Source organism: Stegodyphus dumicola, chromosome 1 (assembly GCF_044657685.1).
Source record: "Stegodyphus dumicola isolate Sdum_Otavi_A_Nest chromosome 1, ASM4465768v1".
Classification (NCBI taxonomy): Eukaryota; Metazoa; Arthropoda; class Arachnida; order Araneae; family Eresidae; genus Stegodyphus; species Stegodyphus dumicola.
In genome coordinates this window covers 92,553,422-92,579,207 of record NC_140768.1, presented here as the reverse complement: position 1 = coordinate 92,579,207, position 25,786 = coordinate 92,553,422, and the positions used below count along the sequence as shown (strand labels likewise).

Sequence of the window (25,786 nt, the reverse complement as noted above, 5' to 3'; positions counted from 1 at the left end):
TAATAAAATATCATAATTAAAAGGTTCTGAAACAATTATTTTTTTGCAGTCTTTTTATCTCATACTCAGGGGTGTAGCTGACCTTGGGGGCCAAACCCAGGGGCTTTGCTTGATATTTTGGCAGCAGAAATCTTGTAGGCAGCCTATAGGCAGAAAGACTTATCTGCTACAAGACATCTGTCTCCTTTGTCCGTATTTTAAACGCATGCTCTGTTGCGTTTGACGCTTACCGGCTTTGTGCGTTTTCACTTCCTTTCATTAATAAAAGGACTCTTCTATATTGGAAAATAATATTTTTTTGAATGATGTCAAATGTTGTACAGGTTAGTGATGGAGTATTCAAGGAGGTACTTCGTTTTGGTTCTGGAAATATACCTCAGCGTGGTAGTACAATTACAGTTCATTGTACAGGATGTTTAGCTAATCCTGTCAAAAAGTTTTGGAGGTAACAAATTCTTATTCTTTCGTGCAAGGTGTTTCTGTAGATTCTTCTAAATTATCGGTATCTCATGGTTTCATAATAGCATTCCACCGCAATATAGCAAAGCCTTTGGCTTTGTCTAAACTATGACGTTTAGCAAGAGGGGGGGGATATTTTGCATTACTTTATACTACTCCTTTCGGACTACTTACTTTATACTACTCCTTTCGGACTACTTACTTTATACTACTCCTTTCGGACTACTTACTTTATATTACTAGCATTTTTTTTTCCAAGCTAAAAATAAGAACTCTCCAGAAAATATTCTGAATGAGTTACAGTTAGCATTTGTAAATTAATTGATGTGACTGACCATTCTTTATACATCTAAGAAAGTTCGATAAAATATATTTTATTGAACTTTCTTATTCTATATTTACTATGTTTGGCCATTATTTACTTATTTTCAAGCCTAAAAGTGGCCGAATGAGTAAGACTTCTGAATATTAGTAGTTCAAGTATGGTTCAAATTTCAATGAATGTGTTGGTTGCATGGCTGTTTTACTGGTTTTCCGATTTGTAATTTGTAATGTTAGCACAACCACCTTGGCATAGTTTGGCAGATGTGTGAATTTTATTTGAATTTATGATGGGGGGGGAGGGACATCGCTGTTTATTTGTAAAAACATTGAATTTGTATATAATGAAAAGAATGTATACAAACATGGCAATAATAGCTGTTAAAACTGAAGAACTGTCACACATTGGTTGCCAAAAGGTACTTGTGTATTAATGCAACTGCTTTAGTAGAAAACTGCAAATTTTCCTAATGTGCCAAACTTTGGCAACCATGCTCATAACAATTCTTCAACAAAACAATGCCACCATTTTTTTATGCTACTTTTTCAGTTGTATTCAAAGTTCTAATAGTTTTTATAAACAGATTGTGATACTTTTATCTTGAACTGAGTTAAAATATGGACTTGTAGAATTTGCCAGCAATGGAAGAAACTATGGAAAAATTTCTGTAGGAATACAGAATTTTGCTGAAAATTTTCAAAAGGAAATAATGAAGAAATTGGTTAGAGTAGAGGAAGGGTACCCCTTGTATTATCATGAAGTTGTTGTTTCATTTATCACCAAGTTGCTGTCTCATTTATGGTAGCCTCAGTAGTTGAATGTTATGGAGATCCTATTATGACGTAATCGGTTGCATGATTGTGGTGAATTTGTAAGGGCTTGTCATGCATGTTGGTTAGGAAGTGGATTGCTTGTTTCCTGGTTTAGATGGTAAAATGGCTGAATGTAATAAGATTAATTTGAAGTTTCTGTACGATTTGGAAAGAAAGGGGAAAAGAGCATTATTTGACTGGTGTGTAAATGAAGATTTACTTAATAACCATTCTTAAGTGTCCTGGGCTAATCTTTGGAATATGGTAACAGGTAGTTTGGCGACATTTTGGTAAGGCAATAAAAGTTACTAGCTAGGACTTTAGTAGTGTACATGGATAAAGTCAAGAGCGCAATGCCATTTTTGTGCAATTCTGGGATTTTTTTTAAGTGAAAATAGGTCGACGTGTACATGGATGATACCGTGTATGTGCAATTCTTACAAACGCGGCAAGCAGTTTGCGATTCTGCACTTTCTCCCAATTTCGCACCTAATCTTCATCATGATTAAGCATTTTTGTTCCATAAAAGTTCTAGCATAAGTGTAATTCGGCTAGCAGATTGTTGGAAAAAACGCTGAGTTTAAAAAAAAAAAAAATGTCTTTACTTTGTGAAAACAAAATGGCGTCCAAAAAAAAAATCTAGCAGGTTGCTGTAGCAGGGTTGGTTGCCAAAAAATCGCCAAGTTACCATGATCCAAAGATTAACCGGGGAATGGCTGCAACCTTCAAACGAGCGAATACGATGAATCCGATAGGTTACCAGGTTTGAACTATTATCACCTTACATTTACCGGGTTCTCTGCGGAAGTGCTTCCAATTGAAGAATTGCACAAATTCGGTATCCATGTACAGCCAAGTGGTACCCGTAAATATATTTTTACCAATACATTTCCTTGATAGCTCCCATTGCTGACAATTGCGCAAAGCTGAGTCTTTGCAATTGTGGGATTTTTTTTTTTTTTTTTTTTTTTTTTTTTTTAAGTGTAAAAAATTGCTATGTACATCTAGTAAAGAATAGCACAGAAAAATTTGAAGAAATATTTGGGTTTTCTTCCGCAAAGGATCCATTGGCACCGATGCGTATTTATTCGCCAAGCTCACCAACGGCTAATCGGCCATGATTTTATCGGTGTATAGTCAAAGAATATGTATTGTTAGACATTCTTTGGTATATTTAAGTTGCAAGATATTTATCAAATTAATCACCGCTTTTTATCATATGGAAGCCATGATTTTAGTGGTGTACAAGTCAAGTTATAAGATATTTAGCATATAGAAGTAAAATAAATAGGTTGATAATGACATTTAGCGGTGTATAGTTAACCCGGGAGAACGCACGATGTATTATTATTTAACACGAGAACGTGCGTCGCAATTAAACATATTACAATTCAGTAAAATAATGCATTCTGTATTAATTGCAACATTTATTATATAAAATAACTTAAAAATAATGTCAATTTGAAAATTAATAACAAGTAAAAGTACTTACATTTTCTTCAGATGACTAGGAATCATTGATTTCTATGAGAAATTTTTGTTTTTTTATTTTTGAATGCAATTATCATCCAAATTTTCCAGAATTATTACATGGACAACAAGTTGTATAATTAATTTTCCACTCAATTAGGCTCAAGAAGAATTAGATATTTTGTAGTTTATACATGAAGCTTCTATTTCACAGTGTTCTTAACATATTTTTTTTTTTTACACTTCACACATACAATTTTTGATTTTTTGTCTTTTTTCTTGAGCACATGTAACATCTCCGGTAACATAATTTTCTTTTCTGTGTTTGAGAATCTTCATTGTATTCCTACTGTTTCTGTTATGATTTCAAATGAGGATCTAAAAGTGCAAAGGCCAAATCAGAAGTGCCTCCTATTCCTAAACTTCTCTGGTGGAGTTTAGTGAATAAAAGCAAGATCCTTGATTTTATGCCGGCAATATTTAATAGCGAAAATAATATGCCCATCAGTTTGATATTCTGGCCACAGAATAAGTGCCACACATTTCGTCGACTATATCAACTGCTCCTTTTGTCATGTTATAAAACGTAATTACTTCTTCAAATCTCCTATACTTTCATCAACATGGTCATCATTATGTATAGTTGACAAAAGGTTAACACATTTGTTCTTTTCAGCCATATAAGAAAGTAGCATTATATCCTTTTGAAACCCCAAGAGAGTTGAATGTTGTTCACTATTCTTATTCGACACAAATTCAGGTATCCTTGCATATTGTTCCCATGTTCAAAGTATAGAAGGATCTAAAATCAACCACAGTAAACATCTTTATACTATTTGAAGGAAAGTTTAGGTTATTCGAATATGACAAAGAATATCGGCTATGGACCTGAAGAAAGATGCCGTCTTGAACAACTTTCTAAGGGAAACTGCCTTGTATTTGCATTACATATGAGTAAAACTAGAAAAATCAACCATGCAACCAGGCTTAAACTATGATATGAAACCAGATCAAACTACCAGTATTCAAATCAGTTGTAGGAAAAATCTGAGGAAAATGCTTGCAATATCATGTAATCGGAAATTAACTATGTGTTGCATAGCAGGATTACTTTTGCAAGTTTCGAGGCAGAGAATACTACTTTTTCTGTTTGTTTGTTTCTTTTTCTTCATATAGGTATTTGGCCATGGTATTCATTACATATATTCTCTGTCATTCATACAGAATACTAATATTTTTAGTAAAAAGGGTCTTTTTCATTAAGTGCTTTGCTCGTCGATATTCTCAAAATTATGTTTAATAATTAGTGCTACTGTACATTTCACAGATTAATGGATTCATTACTAAATAATACATTTAAAACATTCATTTTACACAAGCAAAAGTTGTTTTTTGAATTTACTTGGTGATAGCTTAAAATATTTTATTTTGAAACAATTGTCTTTTTCATAATAAATTTTATAATGCCAAGTATCTTGAATAATATTCAAATCCTTTAAAGTAGCATTGTAAATAAAACTAGAATAAACATTATGCATCTTGTTATCTTTCAAGATTCATTCAAACTTTGATTAATTACTCAAAGCAATGGTTTACTAAATTTGATGACCCTGGGAATATATAAAAGTATTTTGTCATATCAGATAACCAATATTTTTTTTTATTCTAATCATCTGTTGTATATAAACACCTAGCATCCTCTGAAAAGTAATTTTTAAAAATGCATTAAAAATATCAAATTTTTAAGCGTGAAAACTGATTTAATTCTTATTATTTTAGGTAAAAATAAAATTAAAAATTATTTAAAACGTATATTATTGCGGCCCACATTAATCATAATATTTTAGGAGTCCTGTGGTTCTGCATGTTTAAAGACTTTTAAAAATTATGTAAGAACACAGCCATACTATTCTAAAAAGCCGTGTTATATTCATCGCCAATTTTCACCACCTCACCCAGTAGTGACGCACCGCTAGCCAGCGGCAAAACGGAGCCCCGAACAGACAAGAAATATTCTCTAAGAGCGAACCAGGTTGCTACCTCCGACAAACCAATTCGCCGGGTTACCAGCTTTGAATTTTATCGCCATTTTTGGCAATGTTTACATTTACCGAATCCTTTGCGGAAGTGCTTCGAAATATTTTTTTAATGTATCCCTTAAATTTTATTTAATAATTCAAATTTTTATTTTATATTGCTGAAGTATGTTTTCTTTTCATGTGTTAATGTTTACCAACTTAATACATTTACATAAACATCAATAGTTTAGTAATTGTTCTAGAAAAAGACGGGAAAACCACCAACTTGTATCTAAAATTTTTCTAGAAAAAGACGTGAAAACCACCAACTTGTATCTAATAACTGACTTTTACCTTTTCATCTGTAAAATTCACCAAATTGCATGAAAGTGATTATGTTAATACTTAAGTACTGCCCAAAGAATTGTTATGTATGTTTTTTCCAGAGTTTAGTGCATTTTGAAACTTTGGCAATTTGTAATAAGGTAATTGCGATAATACATAAGTACTACGTAATGTGAACTTTAGCTAGTTTCCTTCAGAAAGTGCTCTATAAAAGAATCCCTTCCTCAGTTATAGTGTGCTCTGAAATTAGGGAAGCACTTCCGCAAAGAACCCGGTAATGTAAACATCGCCAATTTTGGCAATAATAGTTCAAAGTTGGTAACCCAGCGGATTCAACCTATTTGCTTGTTCGAAAGTTGCAATCATTCCTCTTACGTTCATTTTGTTGAATTATGACCGTCATTGTTCGCAATTGCCGATTTAAATTATTCTTCACTTATTTATTATTATTTTTTCGTATTTTCATGCTATTTTTATGAACTTTTAACAATAAATAGAAATTATTATTAAGGAGGTTTTCGGTGACAAATGCTGGTTCGTGGGAGGTGGTCAATTATTGGTTAAACGGCTGTTAACGTAGCGTTAAGCACGCAGAACCATGAGGTTTCCAAACCCTAAAATATTTTTATTTCGTGGGCCACCAAAATATCCATTTTAAATAATTAATTTAGTAATGTTTTTATGGCAAATCTTTGGAATATGGTAACAGGTAGTTAGGCGACATTTTGGTAAGGCGATGAAGGTTACTAGCTAGGAATTTAGCAGTGTAAATGGATAAAGTCAAGAGTGTGTGCAATGCCATTTTTGTGCAATTCTAGGATTTTTTTTAAGTGAAAATAGGTCGACGTGTACATGGATACCGTGTATGTGCAATTCTTAAAAACGTGGCAAGCAGTTTGCGATTCTGCACTTTCTCTCAATTTCGCACCTAATCTTTTTCATGATTAAGCACTTTTGTTCCATAAAAGTTCTAGCATAATCACAATTCAGTTAGCAGATTGTTGGAAAAAAATTTTGAGTTTAAAAAAAAAAAAAAATGCCTTTACTTCGTGAAAACAAAATGGCGTCCAAACAAAAACTAGCAGGTTGCTGTAGCAGGGTTGGTCGCCAAATTTTCGATAAAAAATGCCAAGTTACCATAATCCAAAGATTAACCATTTTTATTTTTATTATTGGTTATTGTCATCTGAAATAATGAGAAAAACAATATTTATGGCTTAAAACTTTAACCATATAATATATTGTTAATGCTTTTTCCGACAATAACCTGTGAGAAGATCTCTGGTGTGACACACAATTAGACTATTAAATTGAAATAAATATTATTGATTCTAAAGTGACAGAATAGTTTTATGGATCCCCAAAGTCATCAAAATTAGCAAACCACTACTTGTGTAAAGAATCCAAGTGCAAATGACTCTTCAAAAATAATAAAATGTACAATTTTCTAGTTCTTTTATAATGCTACTTGAAGAAAATTTCAGTACTCTTGAAGATTATTGGTACTGTCAAATATATTATGAAAAAAAGACTCTCAGTTGTTTCAACATACGATGCTTTAAGCTGTTTGCAAGTAAATTGAAAAAATAAATAAATGAAACACTGTTTATGTAAAATGGTTGTATTAAAAGTCATGCATTCATTAATTTGTTACAGGGGCATGGCTCTTATTGAACTAAGACTGTCATTGAATGATTGTTTCGAGTCGGACATTTCTTGCTGCCTGAAACCTATTTCCACCCCTTTTAGAATATGTAAATATTCAGTTGTGGCTCTCACTGACATAAAGTTTGGCCACCCCTGATCTATCATATATGTCTATTGTATTTACACCTATTATATTAATTATCAGATACAATTTTGAGAATATCAACAAGCAAAACACTCAAAAATGAAAAAAGACACTTGTAATAAAAATATTACTATTCTATATGAATTACGGAAAGTATGTGTAATGATTAATACATGACAAAACACTTAAAAAAGTAATAGATTATGTATTGCCTACCTCAGTACTTGAGAAAGTAATGTTGCAATACAACACATAGATAACTTTTTTAATTACATAATATTATAAGTATTTTCTTTAGATTTGTCCTATGAGTAGTTAAGATGGCTGAATACTGGTAGTTCAATCTCAGCTCAAATCCTGATAAACGAGCTAGCTGTGCAGGTTATTTTTTTTTTTTTCGCATGTGTTTTGTAAATTTTCTGACATTTTCGTGTTTTCGTTAAGTGATGCAAATATGAGCCTATTTACCCTAGAAAATATTCACAAAAGCATGCCTCTTTCAGCTAGCCCTGACATGCTTTGCATATTGAATTAAATAAACACACAAACACTTCTTATTCTTAAAATCATAAAGTTATTAATTTCACATTATATGCAACGAAGCTTTTTAAAAGCTAGGATACTTTCTTTAACAATTACAGTGCTAATTAGTGCTGTACTCAGTTACATGTGAAATAACATCTCAGTGTCACTACTTGTGTCACAACATTGGTTTCACGTAAGTCTTCTTATGCAGTCATAAGCATGAAATAAACAAAACAGACGGCATGAAAAACCTAATTCATACATCCTTAGTGACTGATATTTGACATAGTTTTTATGTTGCATTTGTGAACTACACTGTCAGATTTGATTGAGTGAAATTGTGACTAAATTTCAGAAAACTTTGATAAAATTATGCTGTGAAAATTTAAAAGTGAAATTAAAATCAAAGATCAATTGAACGGTTCAATCAAAAAAGATATGTTGTCCATAAATATATTATAATAATTAATGATAAAATAGGCATTTAAAATATTCATATAATAAATATATGCAATTAGTGTAATTAATATAAATATCTGCATTTAAAATGATCTAACTTGGACCATATTTGTAATTTTTGTAATGCTATTAAATGTGGACTTTAAATAAAATTTTTAGCAACATACATCAGTTGGGTTTGTTTAAATTATGGAAAAGCATGGGAGAGATATCTGCCTAAGAGGAAAGATGCCTTCAAGGAGGTCTTTCTGAAGGGAACTGGTTTAAATCCATGTTACGTATTGGGAATACCACGAAAACAATCATACAACTTGCCCATTAGCTTGGCTAACCAAACTACCAGGCTTCAGTCACTTTACTGTTTAGCTTCTGATGAACTGCATTATCAGTTGCAAAGCACTGAACAACAAATAATATGCTCCTTGGTTCTTGTTATGAGTTACATGTAAGAAAGCAAGTCTTAATAAAAATTAATATGCCAAATTTAGAGTGAATGTGTTGGTTTTATGCAATACGTGAACATATACATAAAATTTAAAAAAATAAGTCTGAGCAGAATATTATTTATTATGAAAAAACTTTTATGTAATCAGGTAGTTGCAATTAAGTTTTTTTTTTTTTAAATGAGAATATATACTGATTTCATTTATGTGATGATAATGGATTTTCAATCGTAATTTTGAAAGTACTTTGAAATCATGCAATGAAGATATTAATCATAAAATTAGCTTTTTGATTTTATACTTTCACATTTTCTTTAGAAACTGCACTGTTAAAAAACAGGTATATTTTGGAATTTTATAGTACTGAAAGATATTCAAAGACAGATCTGAATTTTACTATTTTTTTCCATTAAATAGATAACTTTGCTAAGAAAAAGGATCATTATTACATGATTATTTTACTTCCGTTAGGTTTTATATATTGTTTTCTTTGCTAACTTGAATTCAGTACAAATTTGCTTTTGTATATCACGTTTAAGTGGTTAATGTTGAATTTTCACTTGCATATGCTTAATATATTTTCTCTGCTAACTTGAATTTATCTTACATATTCTTTAATTAATATGATTAAAGTATTGTTTTCTCTGCTAACTTGAATTTATATTACTGATTCTTTAATTATTTTAATTATATGCACTAAATACCACGTTTACGTGGCTTACTTCCATGTGTTTTAACATCTGATAACCGTACACCGATCATTCTCGGTGTCAATCAATCGTTGGTGAACTTGGTGAGTAAAACTGGAACAGCGCCAACATTTCATTGCGGATGAAAACTCAAAATTAGCTGATCATTTGGAATTAAATAATTTTTTAATTGAACATTGTGCTTTTTTTTTTTTTTTTTTTTACGATGATTAACATGCATGGCTAATGTTTAAAGTACATTGTTTGGTTTTTGTCTGCAAAAATCGCCAAGCGGTATTCGTTGTTCATGAAATCTGGAAGCCCACTGCGTGAAATGGTTTTTTTTTTTTTGGTAACCCTAATGTTGGAAAAAAAAATTTTGTCATTAAAAATGGGTTATTTCTGCGAAACGTGATAAATTTAGATTTTGACTATTTTTTGTAATAGTAACTCTTTTGTATAGACCCAGGTTTGGTTTTCAGTTGATATGTTTTCTTGCACTTGCATAGTATGGTCTTGGATTTTGAACTGGCTATTATTTTGCTTTGGGTACCATCATTTGAGCAAGTCTGAGGTGGGTAAGAGGATGAATGTTGATTAAGAGCGGATGAGCCAAAACAATGAAAAATTTAATTGAATTGCTTACCTGGAGGATGGAGGAGATGCTGGTGGAAAGCCTAAATGTACGCACGTGAAAAAAAGGTATGTTAAAAAATTGACGTTTCATTCTTTTATTCATCTCTGTGTATTAATTTTTGTTAAAGATTTCGTGTTTAATATTTTTATGATAGGAAATATATATTTTTGGTTATTTAATCGTCGCTGTGTGTTAAGAAAGCAGCAAATTTGTTCTGGTTATCATGATAGTTTTAACTTTGTAGCTTCTTTATTTTGTTTAAGTGAAAATAGGTGAATGTGTACATGGACACCAAGTTTGTGTAAGTCTTTGACTTCTTATTTTGGTTTTATGTAGCGGCCATCTTGAAGTTGCCATCAATCTTTCCTGGCACTGATCTTAGAGTCAAAAAAGAAACAATTTTCCAAAGAGTACCATAGAGTAAATTTTTACCACATACACTGTTGTATTGGCACATAACTAATTATGTTGATACTTGAATTGCTATTAGTGACTGGTTTTTGTAACTGTATTCATTTTATATATACTTATAACTTTTGAATGTTTCCTTTCAGCACTAAAGACCCTGGCCAATCTCCATTTACATTTCAAGTTGGATTAGGAAAAGTCATTAAAGGTATCAGTCAAACTTTTTTAAAAATTTTGATTAATTATTGATTTTATTAAAACTGTCTGGATTTGTTAACATTTCTTCAGCAATTGAATAAATTTTGATGCAAAAAATTTTAATTAATGTAGTTTTAGAAGTAAAAGTGTGAAGTTGCAATAGAATTCAATTTTAAAAAACAAAATCTTGATTATAAATTGAAAAATTTTCATGAGCTTATTGCTTTCACCTCTTTAATTATTCCTACTGTGTAATTGAGAGGAAAAAAATTGTAACTATATAAATTTGGCATCTTATGGAAAATGAGCCAGGGCCTTTTTTAGTTTTTAGCATGATTGCAAAATAGTTTTTCAAGTATTTTCCATACCAATTTTATGACATGGTTTTATTTAGCTTATTATATGTTATATTATTACAATTAAATCTTGAAATTAGTTTTTGGCCTCTTACTACCAAGCTCATTAATTTTTAAAAAATTTTTCATTCAAACATCTTCTACTATGATGACAATACAATATTCCTTAGGAATTATTTTGGTACATATGTGTCAATGCAATCCCCTTAGAAAAAGTCACAAAATTTCCAGAATATGCCAAACTTTTGGCAAACAAACACGGAACAGTGTTTTAGTTTTAACCAGCAACATTCCTATTTTCATATGTATTTATTTTGTTATATTAGAGTAGTTTTTTAGATAAGAATTGTAATACTTTTTGTCTTGAACTAGGTCTAAAACTATTCTCTAGTTATATTTGCTTGCAATGGAAGAAGCTACAAAATTTCTTCAGCAACATAGTATTTTGCCACTAGATCTCTTAACAGAAAAAAAAAAAAAAAAGGAATCTATCAAAGCAATAGCCTTTTTTTTTTTTTTTCTAATAAAAGAAGCTAAAACTCAAGGCTATTGATTGATTTTTGAGATAAGTACGAATTAAAACATGAAATATGTATGTTATAATATGTATACATGTAATAAAAAATTATAAGTAATCTTTTTTTGAGTAAAAAAGTACAAAGTAGTTATGCCTATATATAATTAATTTTTTTGACCTGTCATAAATTTTTTAAAAGTTAATTTTGAACTTTGGTATTTGTGTATTAGCTCATTGACTGTGAAACTGTCATCAAGTACCATGATTTAGCTCCAGTTATGGATAAGCATGATGCCACAACATACCCATAATATCTGCACTTTCAATTGATTTTGATGAGCCACATAGAATCACGTTTGTGACTGCAGTCCAGTTCATTTATAGTTGGTTGAGAGAACTAACATCTGTTGAATTGAGGGGAGGGCAAAGAATGGCTGACCAAACACTATTAGATTGTAATAATAACCAGCAGGGAATGTGTACTCATTATTTTTTAAACAGACCTTCTAGACAGCCAAAGTATAGAAATTGACGAAAGTTTTTTTACTGTTGCAAAAACAAAGCATGCCAATTAGTTCTGCTGTAGTGGCTATTCGATGGATTATCCAGAGACTTATATATATTTTATTGTATAAGTTGTAGAGAGAAGTACAGGAATGACTGGTACAACTTAGGTGGTTTCCACCAAATTTCATGCTTGAATGCTAACTTTCACACTCAATGGGATAATATGTATGTTGCATATATCCTTGCTTAAGGATCAAACTAATAAATGAATATTTCGATCTTTGTATCACTGGATAAATTTAAAAATAATCTTCCAAATGAAATTTCTTTGTCATCTACAATTAAATTTAACGAACTTTAGTAGTTTTCATTAGTAATTTGATATTTTTAGTTAATACATTTTTGACTTCTAAATCAAACCATAATTTAAATGAATCAAATGTAATCTTACTTCATCGAGTATAACAGAAGACCTTGAAAAAAAGTCACATCTTCTTTGCTACATTGATCAGAAGGAATAATTTCCTGACAGAAAGGTAGTTTTTTTCTTTATTATTTTCCCCCTGTTTCTTGAATTAAAAAGTATAAAATTTAAGTTGGTATAACTAAAAGTATACTAAAAATTTTTAATTTGCATAGTTTTTGACAAATATCTAAAAACAAAATTTCGTTGTGACAGTAACTGAATTTCAAAGAACAGTACAGTCAAAAGTCTTTAATCCACACTCGTCGGGACTTTGGCGATTCCGGATTATCGGTTTTTCTGGACTATTATTCTGGATTATAGATCATCAGTTTAAATTTGGTAAGATGGCATGCAGAAATTATAAAATTAAAAATATGAAACCATAATTTATGAAATAAAAAGCAATTATGATCTAAAGTGTACCAAGATTTACAAAAAAAAAAAGCTTAATATTTATTTGTTTACTTTATTAAACATTTCTTTTAACGCGCGCATGCGTAAAGCAAACATTACACATAGTCGAAATTAAAAAATTGCAACCAGAAAACTATTTGATGTGTATTCGTGATATTTATAATGATGAGGAATTTGATTTAAACCATATCAAAGACGGAGAACATCAAGATGAAATATTACATTTAGTAAGGAATTATAAGCCGAATAAAATAAAAACATCTGCCCTGAAGATAAGGATAGTGCTGACAAATCAACTTCCAGTTCATTGCACGCTGTGTTGGTTTCCCTCCCCCCTTTATCCATTTTTTGCAGCAATTCCACTTTTTATTTGATGGACATCGAAACATGCTTTCACTTTGTAGATCCTCTGGTAGCTCCAGAATCGGAAATTCTTTTTGACATAATAAAAGTTCAAGCTTACTTTTATAAAATTGCTCTAACAATCTGCAAAAAATAATCAGCCGGATCCAATTCAAAGATTAAGGAACAACGCAATCTGCAACATTAACTGAAATAGATAATTAGATAATTTTAGCTTAGCTTATACCGTCCGTTATACATTAACCTTTTGAAGACGGGATGGCCATTATAGTGGCCATAGAGTCCTCTCTTTGAAAAGACGGGGTTGTCCACTTTAGTGGCCATGTCTTTTCCCTCCATTTTCCAGGCTGAAAAGTGGGGTGAAACGTCAAATTTGACGTCCCTGGGGTTTTAACAACTTATCTCTTTCAAAGGTCTTCCTTTTGCGACATAGATGCACCCCTCTGAGAATCCATTAAACTACACACAAGAATCTTTGTTGCATAGGAGGTGAATTCTTAAAGGGGGAAAGCATTCGGTTCAAGATTCCCCGTCCTTTGGTCCCAAAGCCCCGGCCTCAAAAGGTTAAACACGCATGCGTAAATGTATTATGCGTATGCGTTGATGCATGTGCAGAAAGTTTGTACTTTGAGGTCCGGATTAAAGACTTTTGACTGTATAAGATGATATACTAAAAATAATTATATTTAAATGAATAAAATTTTTCTTTGACAATTTTTATTTAAAATCCATCACTGATACTAGCCTTTTGAATGTATTTTAAGTCTTACATAACCAAAAATATTATGATAGCTTTAAAAAGAAAAAAAAAATGTTTGCTTTTTATAGCATTTATCTATAACTATATAACTTTAAAAGGATACGTATTTATTATCCCATTAACCATGGAAGTTGCCTACAAACAAATCATTTAAGTTGGCAAAAGTTGCACCAGTTATTCTTGCAGATTTTTGAGCTACACGTCTATCTGCAGCTTTTACATTAAAACATTTATCAGTTTCCTTTTACAGCCCATCAAATAGCCACTGCTGCAGAAGTATTGACGGCTTCTTTTTTGCACCTTTTAAAAAGGCTTTCGTCGATTTCTACTATTTTGTTAGGCCCTGCAATTTTATCAGAAGCTCTAGAACATAATGAATACAAATTTCCCGCTAGTAAATGTTCCAACCTATTTCTGTTTGTTGACCATATCCAGCCGTTCTTTCTTCCATTCGACACGTGTTAATTTTCTTTACCAGCTGCAGCTGAATTGGAGTGTAGTTACATGTGTGATTTTACAGCCCTCAAACTCTTTTTTCAAGAGTCAAGAACAAAATACAGCAATAACAATTTATATCTTTGTTCATTGAAACAAAAGGTTATTGAGAATCAATCTGTGTTACATCAAGTGAAAGCACAGATTTTATGAGTGTGTTGTAATGTCGTGCTTGTCACAGAGTTGCCAGCTCTCCCAATATACTAGGTGGAAGACTCCCAAGTTCTGCTGTTGTCCTGCCAACCTGATTTGCAACATATTTCTCCTGACTTTCTCTTATTCTTAAAATTTGTCATGATTTTTGTTGTTTGGTTAATACTTCATTATTAGCACATTAATTTTTGATCCATTTGCATTTGGATGTCTGAAAGCACCTGGTTTTACTCTAGATTACATAGAAAACCCAAGTAGTTTCATCAAATTATGAGAAATTATGTTGCACTTTTGCTTTGTGAGTGATAGCAAGTGTTAAAAAATGTCGTGTTCTAGTTCTCCAATGAGCATTGAATGCCACTGCATGTTATCTAGCATATATTAGCCGATGAGCACAAAGCAAGATCGAGGCCGTTATATCGTTCTTGTCATTGAACGGTGTGAGTGCATGTGCTTTCAAGAAATAGCTTAAGAAATTACAATAGTTATACGAAAAAGGTAAAATCTTCAAGTACTTTTCAAAAATCACATTCAGATGACTTTCCTTCTATTATATCCTCAAGGAAATGCAATACATTTGCGATGTGCACCATTTATCAATGTGATTTTTCGAGTTCGCATGATGGAAGTTCCGATGTTCTCACACATGTTCGTACACAAGAACACAAGTTCTCTTGAAAAAATGAAAAATTAATTTTCCTCTGGAAACAAAGGATCAAAAAGTTATGAATGCAGAATGTACTGTTTGCACTTAAGAATAATTAGTTACTGAACTTTCCGATATTAATTAATAGCTATTTAAAGTTAATTCATTATTAAAAAAGCAATTTTTGTCATTTAAAAATCTTTTTGTCTTTGAGAAAAATCTCCCGATTTTTTAGAGTCGTAGGTTTGCAAGTATGTTATTGATGCACTAAACCATATTGCTTGGTGACAGTTTCATGGTCATGGGGATAATATGAAAGTTCCCTTAAAAGTTTATATACAGTCAAAAGTCGTTAATTCGGACACCCATAATTCGGAATGATCTATAATCCAGACCTCAAAGCTAAAAACTTTCCGCGCATGCGCCGCACTGACGCATGCGCATAGCCGTTTACGTGTGCACGTAAGGCCTTTTACGCCTGCGCGTATGAGTGTGCGCAAGCGCAGAATACGCTTTCGCGTGCGCATTTAATGTATAACGGACGGTATAAGCTAAAATTATCTAATTATATATTTCAGTTAATGTTGATGATTGCGTTGTTCCTTAATCTTCGAATTGGATCCGGCTGATTATTTTTTGCAGACTGTAAGAGCAATTTTATAAAAGTAAGCTTGAACTTTGGATTATGTCAAATAGAATTTCCGATTCTGGAGCTCCCAAAGGATCGTACAAAACAAAAGTATGTTTCGATGTTCATCAAACAAAAAGTGGAATTGCTGCAAAAAATGGATAAAGGCATGAAGAATGTGACAGAGAGGTTAGTGAAAACGAAAAAATTTTGATTGACAAGTTAGTCGGTATTCTCAGCACAGCAATTAACGGGACTTGAACAGCGGAACTTTGTAACTGAACAAGAAATCATGTCTGTTTATAGAATTAAAGAGAAAGTATTATCACATAAAACGAAGCAACTTACATCGAAAGAAATGTTTAATAAAATAAACAAATAAATATTAAGCTCTTTTTTTTTTTTAAATTTCGATACCCTTTAGATCATAATTGTTCTTTATTTCATAAATTACGGTTTCATATTTTTAATTTTAGAATTTCTGCATGCCATCTTGCGAGATTTAAACTGATGATCTATAATCCGGAATCTCCGAAGTCCCGATGAGTCCGGATTAACGACTTTTGACTGTATATATATTAAAATTTGCTTCTTGGGAAACAGAAGCAGGAATGCAATAGTGATTTACTCTATTAGTGCAAGTGATATATAATATAGGCCCTTCATTACTGGTGAAAGCTAGGGAACAGTTATCAGATACTGAACCATTGTATTTTCATATTATATTTAAGCTATTTTCTATTAAAGGCATTCCATTTGGCACTTTTTGTTTGTTTTAGCATATTTTTTCAACCCGAAGCATTACCAGCTTGGTTTAGCAATACTTATCTTTAGAACCATTGCTTGTATGACTGTGTTTTTCATATAATCATCATTCCCACCTGATGGATTTCAAGAACTTGTATTATTTAATGCACCAATATGGTGCTGAAAATGCATGGTATGGCTTTAATAGGAAAATAATTATACTTGAAAGTTGCAGCATTTAAAAAAAAAAAGTTCAGAAATTGAATAAAAAATATGAAAAAGCTGTATGTTGTGATGGCTTGTAGGAGTTAAAAAGTAAAATGTGCTGTCTACATCCTGTTAATTTTGCTAGTGTATGATTTTTGGACTTAAAGGTAGATGAGAATATCCTAAATAATTCTGTATATCAGTATTGTTATGAAGTGTACAGGAGCGGTAAGATGGCTTCCCCGCAAAGCAGTTTTAGAGTTGTCATAAAATGACAAGGGAAGGCAGAGTTCGGGGAGAAATTGCCCATTTGGCGACAAAATTGGCGATATACCATTGAGAACATTCTGGAACAAATTCTTACCGGTTTAGCCCAGAATGTTCTCGAACACAAGCCGAAAGCTATATAAACCCTGCTAGTCCGCAGTCAGTTAAAGTGTGTCTCAGAGTGTGTGCCTCGTCGAGAGGGCGAGTTAGTGTGCGCTTCGTCTGGCCAGCTGATAGTTAGTATCGAGTTGGTGTCTCGTCTAGCGAGTCAATTCCTGTGGAGTCGATCCAGTTGACAGCCGGGCAACAACTGCTGAGTGAGTCGTCGAGTGCACCGAAGGTGTCTCTTAGTGTATCATGGTTAGTGCATCGTTGAGAGAGCGTGTTGAGCTCCGGGAACGACTTAACCAAAGAGTTGGGAGCCGTGCTCTGTGTGTCGTCGAGTGCATCGCGAGTTGTAGCGTGAAGAGGCTCGAGAGTACATGGAGTTCCGAGAGCGACCAAGGAGAGTCGAAAGCTGTACTCTGGTGCTTTGCGGTAAAGCTGTCTCCACCGTGATAGCCTGATAACCTGAAGGCTGTGTTGCTGATCGTGTCAGCGTGTTTATAGTAGTTCAGCGACGACTGTAAAACGTGTTTTAGAGCTGTCCTGACAATAGTGGCAAATAAAGTGTGTTTCAATACTTCATCAAGTGTCGTCGTTATTCACTCCAAATCTACGAACCCCGTACAAACATAAAGGAAGAAAATGGCGTAACAACTGGTGTCAGGAGTAGGGTAAGAAAAACATAACAGTATTATAAAGCAAGAAAGAATTGCCATGAAATATGTTTCTCTTGTATTTTTTTGCTGTTGTGCTGGCAGGGCTGCCTTTAGACTTCATGAGGCCCTAAGCTATTTGAAATATGGAGCTCTTTATAAGTCTGTTATACTATATTTAAAATTTTTGGGGGGAGCCCTTATAGCTTATGTAGCTTATACGTAAATCTTGCACTGTTTGCTGGCTACAATTACTCTCGTGCTTAAAATGCATATTGTTTTCTGTTTGAGAGTAGTTAATATTTTGTTGCTTCCTAATTATCCACACCACTGGTTTCAGCACTTTATAGAACTACATTTATGGCATTTTTTCAAGTATACATATTACAGTACATTCTAGTCACCAATTGAACAATAAGTATAATTGATTGAATAATATTATTGCATTCTCCTGGTTTATGAATTTGGAGTGATTGATGACAACACTAGATGAAGAATCAAAACACAATTTATTCATCAGTATTGTACAGGACAGTTCCGAAAACGCATTACAGTCGTCGAAAATCTATGACAAACACACTGAAGCAATCGGCAACACAGCCTTTAGGTTATAATGCTAAAGACAGCTTCATGGCAAAGAAATAAAGAAAGCTCTCAACTCACTTGATCATCCTCAAGCTAATCTCTGAATTCAAGACACTGCTACTGAACTCACCATAGTCTGTGTACATGCAGGGTATATACAGTCAAAAGACTTTAATCCAGACTCGTCGGGACTTTGGTTATTCCGGATTATCGGTTTTTCTGGATTATAGATCATCAATTGAAATCTGGTAAGATGGCATGCAGAAATTATAAAATTAAAAATATGAAACCGTAATTTATGAAATAAAGAGCAATTATGATCTAAAGGGTACCAAGATTTACAAAAAAAAAAAAAAAAAACTTAATATTTATTTGTTTACTTTATTAAACATTTTTTTAAACGCTCGCATGCGTAAAGCAAACATTACGCATAGTCAAAATTAAAAAAGTGCAACCAAAAAACTATTTTATGTGTATTCGTGATATTTATAATGACGATGAATTTGATTAAAAAGACGAAGTACATCGAGATGAAATACTGCATTTAGTGAGGAATTATAAGCCAAATAAAATAAAAACATATGCCCTGAAGATAAGGATATGCTGACAGAGCAACTTGAGTTCATTTAGCGCCGCGACGCCTCCCCCCCCTCTCGGCAGAGCAGCGTGAAATTGATACCATTGATTGATAGTTTATATAAACAGATTTCAGAATGATTAGAGAAACAAATCACCTCTCTGTCACTTTCTTCATGCCTTTATCCATTTTTTGAAGCAATTCCACTTTTTGTTTAATGCACATCGAAACATGATTTCGTTTTGTAGATCCTTTGGCAGCTCCAGAATTAAAAACTCTTTTTGACACAATCGAAAGTTCAAGCTTACTTTTTATAAAATTGCTCTAACAATAATAATAAGCCGGATCCAATTCGAGGATTAAGGAACAACGGAATCTGCAACATTAACTGAAATAGATAATTTTAGCCTATACAGTCCATTATACGTTAAATGCGCATGCGTAAAGGTATTATGCGCATGCGTTAACGCTTGCGCAGAAAGTTTGTAGCTTTGAGGTCCGGATTAAAGACTTTTGACTGTATAGCTTTTAACCTAGCTTCGAGGATATTCTCAAGAAAACCGGTAAGAATGCATTCTAGAACTTTCTCGCTCCGTCTATGGCATATTGCCAATTTTGTCACCAAATTTGGTAATGTTGCTTTTCCTGCCCACTTTCTGAGCAATCCTAAAGCCACTTAGTGGGTAAGCTATCTTACCGCAGTTGGGCATTTCGCAACAATGTGGATAACTGAAGTTACCAAGTTATGCATGTTTGAGTACAAGTGAATTTACATGCATTACTAGATTCAAGAATGTGTGTATACATCATAGCCTGAGTTTTAACCTCTAATAATAATAATAGTAAATATAAGTATTAGGTGTGAATACCTTGTGTACCATATATAATATTTTTTTCATTTGGAAGTATAAAAACAGTACTTACCTCAAACAGATAGAATTTTTATTATTGGTAAAAAAGAACATGTTCCTGTGTTCAGTTACTTTTTAAAATATGCATTGTAGTTAAATCGTTTGCTGGACATTTTCCTTCGAACAACCAGCAACCACAACTAAACTTACAATCCTGTGTAAGGCTCAGCCGACCGGCGGCCAAGCGGTAAAGCCGCTGAACTCTGGTAGTTCGGTCCGAGGTTCGGATCCCGCTAAAGGGCTGGCTGCATGGGCGTTTTCATGGTTTTCCCCATGTGTAATGTGTATACGAGCCAATTTTACCTTAGAAAGTCCTCCACAAAGGCATCACTCCCCTTAGGCAGATACCCCTCGTGTGCTTTGCCATAATTAAATACACCAAATACACACCTGTGTAATGCTCATAGAACAACAATGGATTTTATACTCAGTCGCATGCACTACTGTATTGCCCCATGTTTGCATGTATCTATTTTTAATCCTTCACTTATATACCGTATTTATGCGAATCTAATGCACCATCGAATCTAATGCGCATCCCCATTTTAAACCTTTAAATAATAAAAAAATTGTTTGTCGGCGAATGTAATGCGCATCAATGGTATGAGGAATTTATTGAATCTTATTTTATACAACAATGGATTTGTATATAAACTATCAATCAATGGTATGATAATTTTATTTAAATTTAGATACCATATTTTATACAACAATGGATTTATACATAAAGTAACAGAACATAGAATTAACCTATTAGTGGGCTATTGTTATGTGAAACAATCATTGTTAATTACCACTACCGTATATACGGTACATATCATAAAGTATGAACATGAAATAAATGGTAACATTTCTATCTAGCTAACAGTTTCTACAATCAGTGATTAATAGTAAACATCTTTATTCACTATTTTGATGATAACTTTTTTAGTCCCCTTCTCCGTAATGGTGTAGTTACGAGGCATATCAAACCAAATTGGCGTCTCGTCAGCGTTGCCAATTTGCCCCATTGAAAAATTCTTTTCCTTCTGAAGTGTGATGACATACCGCTAAAATGTTAGTAGTTTTCCCTCAAAATCTGCAGGAAGCTTTTGGCATATTGTTGTACGGCGTCTTAGAAATAAGCCCATCCGCTTCATAAACCAATCCACCCATCGACGGCTAGCTTTAAACTGTCGTTTCGGTATTCCAAGAACTTCAGCCTCCTCTTTTGCTTTATTTCTTATAGTGTCGCTAGTCACAGGTTGTCCATTCTTCCTCCTTTCACGTACAAATTCCAAAACTTTTTCTTCGATTTTAGGGTGTCTTCCTTTGCGAGGGCCGGTGAATTTCTTTCTACTAGTTTTAGTTGCAAACAGTGCCAATTTGTGTTGCCGCCACAAGCGAACATTGCTCTCAGCTACGTTGAACTCTCTCCCAGCCTTTCTATTGCCATTTCTTTCAGGATAAAGAATTACTTTACGTTTGAAAGTAGCGTCATATGACATTCTTCTCTGCTTGCCCTCCATTTTGTGACTACGTACTCTGCAGTATGCAATAATGTGTCAACGGTAAATGTAGTCGAGAAATACAGTAATCCATTGTTGCGATTTAAATTCGGTTGACGTCATCGGCGAACTTTGCACTCGAATCTAATGCACACCCCAATTTTGAGTACTAAATTTGGCCAAAAACGATGCGCATTAGATTCGCGTAAATACGGTATGCTGCATCCCTGATTTTTTATTTATTTTTGTTGAAAAAAGTGTCTTATACGAATGAGAGATGACAGTATATCTAGACATTTCACTGTTCAGTATCCACTGGTTGTAAAAATGTAAATACAGATTTTGCTTTCATAATAGTCATATAGATTTTGTTTTCCTTGTAAAATCTGTTTCTTATAAAATGCTTCATTTTATTATTATTTATGAACAAAACAATACCTATGAGCTGTAGCCAAATGAACATTTTTCACCAACGATGTGGCATCTTTCCTTGGAGTGCTGATAATCAGAAAGTATTTGGGATTTCTAAATTTGAGTTAGGAAAGAGTACAATAATTTTAGCATCCACTCATTTTGTACATCCAGTAATCTGGCACTCCTCATGTATTCCTGCCATAAGGATAGGTTCTACTAGCATTTCCTTTGATAATGTGTGGAAAAGGCTAGGCAATCATTCTGCATAGCTGCCAACTTTCGGGAGTTTCCATCACATCTTCTGGTGGGTCACCAAATCTCTCAGTTTGTAATTTTTAGCCTTTATCAAGGAAGATGTTCCTCAGCAAATGAAGTGTATTGAATTAATTAAATTAAGCAAATTCCATTTCCTTACCTCTTAATTATTTTCAGAATAAATTTTACTAAATTTTATTTCATCTGATTTTTCCCCCCAACATTTCATTTATCTTTGCTTTATTAAATTCCGTTTGATCCAAGTTGTCTTAAGCTATGTAGATATTTGTAGATTGTTTATGTGATGATTAAAGGAATGTTTAATTAGTTAACATTTGTATTTAATTTTGTTTACTTCAGTATATGGTCATTACTAAGTTTATCTGCACAAATATTATGTACATAAATTATTAATTATGTTTTCAAAAGCTTTCCTTTAATACTCAGAATTTTCTCAGTTTAAAAGTGTAAGAAAACTTAAAAAAAAAAAAAAAAAAAAAAAAAAAAAAGAACATAACATTTAGAATATCCAATTAAGGCTAATATATTTTATATCAAAATTGAATTATGAATAATTCAGTAACCTGAACCATGCATTATAAAGGGAATTTAAGTCAGTTTGGTATTACTTTAAAATATTGTCACTGTGCAGTGTTTAGCAGTGATGCTTTTGCTATTTTTAGCCTACCTTTTGTTAACAATTTTCCATTTATATATGGTTTATTTCTTTTACTGTATTTAGAATGTTTCAAAAATTTATAAAAATATAAAGAAAACATTAACTTAAATTGATAATTTGCTATTACTTAAGTGCCAAGTACGCTGGAGTGTTTGCTGTAATTATTTTTTAAAAATCTGATTTTTTTTTATTCACATAAAACTGTGTGTATAAATAAGGATGACTGATACTTGAAATAATAATATGAGCCCCATGCTTGTGCTATGAATCCTTTAAATCCTTAACCCTCTAAGTGGCAATGCCGTATTTTGTGATATCTGTAAGAAGTATATATGTGCATATTAAAATATGTCAAAGATGTTAAGGCAATATATCAAAAGGAAACAAATCCAGGTATGAAATACCAGAAGAGTTTTTGCATTAAAATAAAAAAGAATTTGTTCTCATAGTAGTTTTGGGAAATTTGTGCTTTCTTAGCAAAAACCCTAGCCGCTCAGAGGGTTAAACTGGCATTGGGTAATAGATAAAATGGTTAGAAAATTACAGAAAAGTAATGATGAAATGATAGTTTATTAACAAATATCAATCTGATTGGAGGAAATTTGGATTATCAAGCCAACTGAAAGTTTTGGAATGTATTACTCTCCAAATTTGAAAACAAAACTTTTTCTAACATATTGCCATTTTTTATAGGATGGGATGAAGCATGTCTCACTATGCAGCAAGGTGAAATTGCGAGAATATCAATTCGATCAGACAAGGGCTATGGAAGCCAAGGTTTTCCTGCTTGGGGAATTCATCCCAATGCAGATTTACAATTTGAAATTGAAATTTTAAGCATTCAGTAAATGTATTTTTGATGTTTTTGTGGAATTTGATCTACTGTGTAGATCTTTTTATAATTTCTTTAATTCTATTTACATTTCCTTCCTTACATATGTCTTAAGTGTTTACTATAAAATAAACCATTCCAGTTATAAGGAAATAGGAACTTTTTATTTGACTTTTTCCACTCAGATATATAATTTCCACTCAGATATATAATTTTAAGCATTCAGTAAATGTATTTTTGATGTTTTTGTGGAATTTGATCTACTGTGTAGATCTTTTTATAATTTCTTTAATTCTGTTTACATTTCCTTCCTTACATATGTCTTAAGTGTTTACTATAAAATAAACCATTCCAGTTATAAGGAAATAAAAACTTTTTATTTGACTTTTTCCACTCAGATACAAGCAAAACATATTTAAAAAATATATAATTTTAAGTACTAATAAAAAACAATGAAGTCTAAAATATTTGATCACATAGTCAGAATTGTATATTTGACCTAGTGTTTTTTAAGTGTATTTAAGGATATCTTGATTAATAAAAGAGAATTAAAGAGTTTGAAAATTACAATACGTAAAAATGCATAAAATACTGAACTAATTAATGCACCCTAGTTCCAATATAATGCAAGCGTTATTATGGAATTAGATAAGTAGCATTATTATTATTTTTAGTAAGCAAAACTGCAAGCCGTAATATCACAAATAACTGAATAAAGAATCAGAATAAATCAAAAATACACTGGTCATTCATACAAGTGATGTTATTTTCCGGGAAATATTAATAATAATATACTAGTATATTCAACAATTTTTTTTAAGTTGAATTTGGTTAAATGTATAAAAATATGACTTATTAAGAGGTTTTCTTTGACTAATATATCACATTATTTTTCATAAAATTAAGAAAACCTTCTAGATATAAAAATCAAAACACTATATACATAAGTACTTTGGTCTTTGAAATTTTAGACTTAACTTATTGTAAATAATAACATAAGCAAGAGCAGACATTTAATGCTTAAGGTCAAATAACCACTAACATTTGAGGAGTATGATTTGGACATATTTTTACTATTTGTAATACTCAGTAAAAGAATCATTGCAATTTAGGTTATAATCTTATTTTCTTCACAAAATATTCTTTGGTCATTAAATTTTCTTGTCTCCAAGCAAAAACTTTACTCTGAAAGGAGTCCTGTTCTTGGAAAGAAAGAGAATTTAGTTCTTTTCCAGCAAAGCCATAGCATGTGGCATCTTTTTTTTTTTTTTTTTTTTTTTTTTTTCCTGTTGATGTATTTCTGCTGCACTAAGCATTGCCAGTTTAGTTTCGCTTTTTTCCTAATCATGATTGTCTTTATCACCATCATTTACACAACCATATTTTTTCATTTAATCAGTTTTTCTTTTCAGCAACAAATGCCACTTGAGATTTCGAGTATTTTGAAGTATTTATATGTTTTTGCTGATTCAGATTCTCAATGTCATACTTGGTTTGTTAAATACTTCTGGGGGTAGTGTAAAATGGCTCAATAAATACAAAAGAGGGATTGCTTGCTAACATTTAGCAGCTTTTTTTTAATTTGAACTTAAGTGGCATTTCAAAAGAGAAATGTTTTCTGCTATGCTGAATGCCATTTTTTATTAGTCCAAAGGGATTTCAGTCCCGAAGGACTATTGCTTTCGTTTTGGCATTTTGCGTCGGACTCATAAACGTCGGTTCACTTGCCACAAAATGTTAGAGTCCTGCATTATATTTGAAGAAATTAAATAATGAAAATCTGCGTAAATGTATGTATATTTCTCACATTGTCATAAAATAACGGTACATAGAGTCATCGAATTTTGAATAACGTAATCCTCCAACGAATATGAGCATGTGGAAGACCAAATTTGAAATTTGTTTTATGATCGATTTCCTATTTTTTAAAACTTTGACGAATTTTTGATTAACAAACTCAAGTATTTCAAAGCGAGCAATGGCAACGTTGTGCAGAAAAAACATTTTTATCTCCAGCGCGTGAGTCTCTGTATCGGAAATTCTAAAGATATGCTCGTTTTAAAACTATTTTGCAATATTGCTGTTGCACTGGATCTTATGCATGCGAGGAACATGATATTTAATAAAGAAAGGTAACACACAAAATGTTAAAAAACGCCCCTTTGGACGTAATTTAAAATCTGAA

The 25,786-nt window shown here is 32.2% G+C and overlaps 1 protein-coding gene across 1 annotated transcript; it reads left to right on the top strand.

The window, feature by feature from the left end:
* Nucleotides 1-178: 178 nt before the first annotated feature.
* On the top strand, nt 179-23,756 carry LOC118196326 (uncharacterized). The gene is made up of 3 exons (XM_035367759.2): nt 179-445; nt 10,526-10,587; nt 23,463-23,756. Exons 1-3 carry the CDS (start codon nt 303-305, stop codon nt 23,615-23,617), a joined length of 360 nt encoding a protein of 119 aa, XP_035223650.1. The 5' UTR covers nt 179-302; the 3' UTR covers nt 23,618-23,756.
* Nucleotides 23,757-25,786: the final 2,030 nt, after the last annotated feature.

Excerpts from the sequence above, each read along its gene's own strand:
- LOC118196326 (XM_035367759.2), top strand. The coding sequence starts at position 303 with ATGATGTCAAATGTTGTACAGGTTAGTGATGGAGTATTCAAGGAGGTA. Across the intron at positions 446-10,525 it reads CCTGTCAAAAAGTTTTGGAG|CACTAAAGACCCTGGCCAAT; the intron begins GTAACAAATTCT and ends GTTTCCTTTCAG. Across the intron at positions 10,588-23,462 it reads ATTAGGAAAAGTCATTAAAG|GATGGGATGAAGCATGTCTC; the intron begins GTATCAGTCAAA and ends CATTTTTTATAG.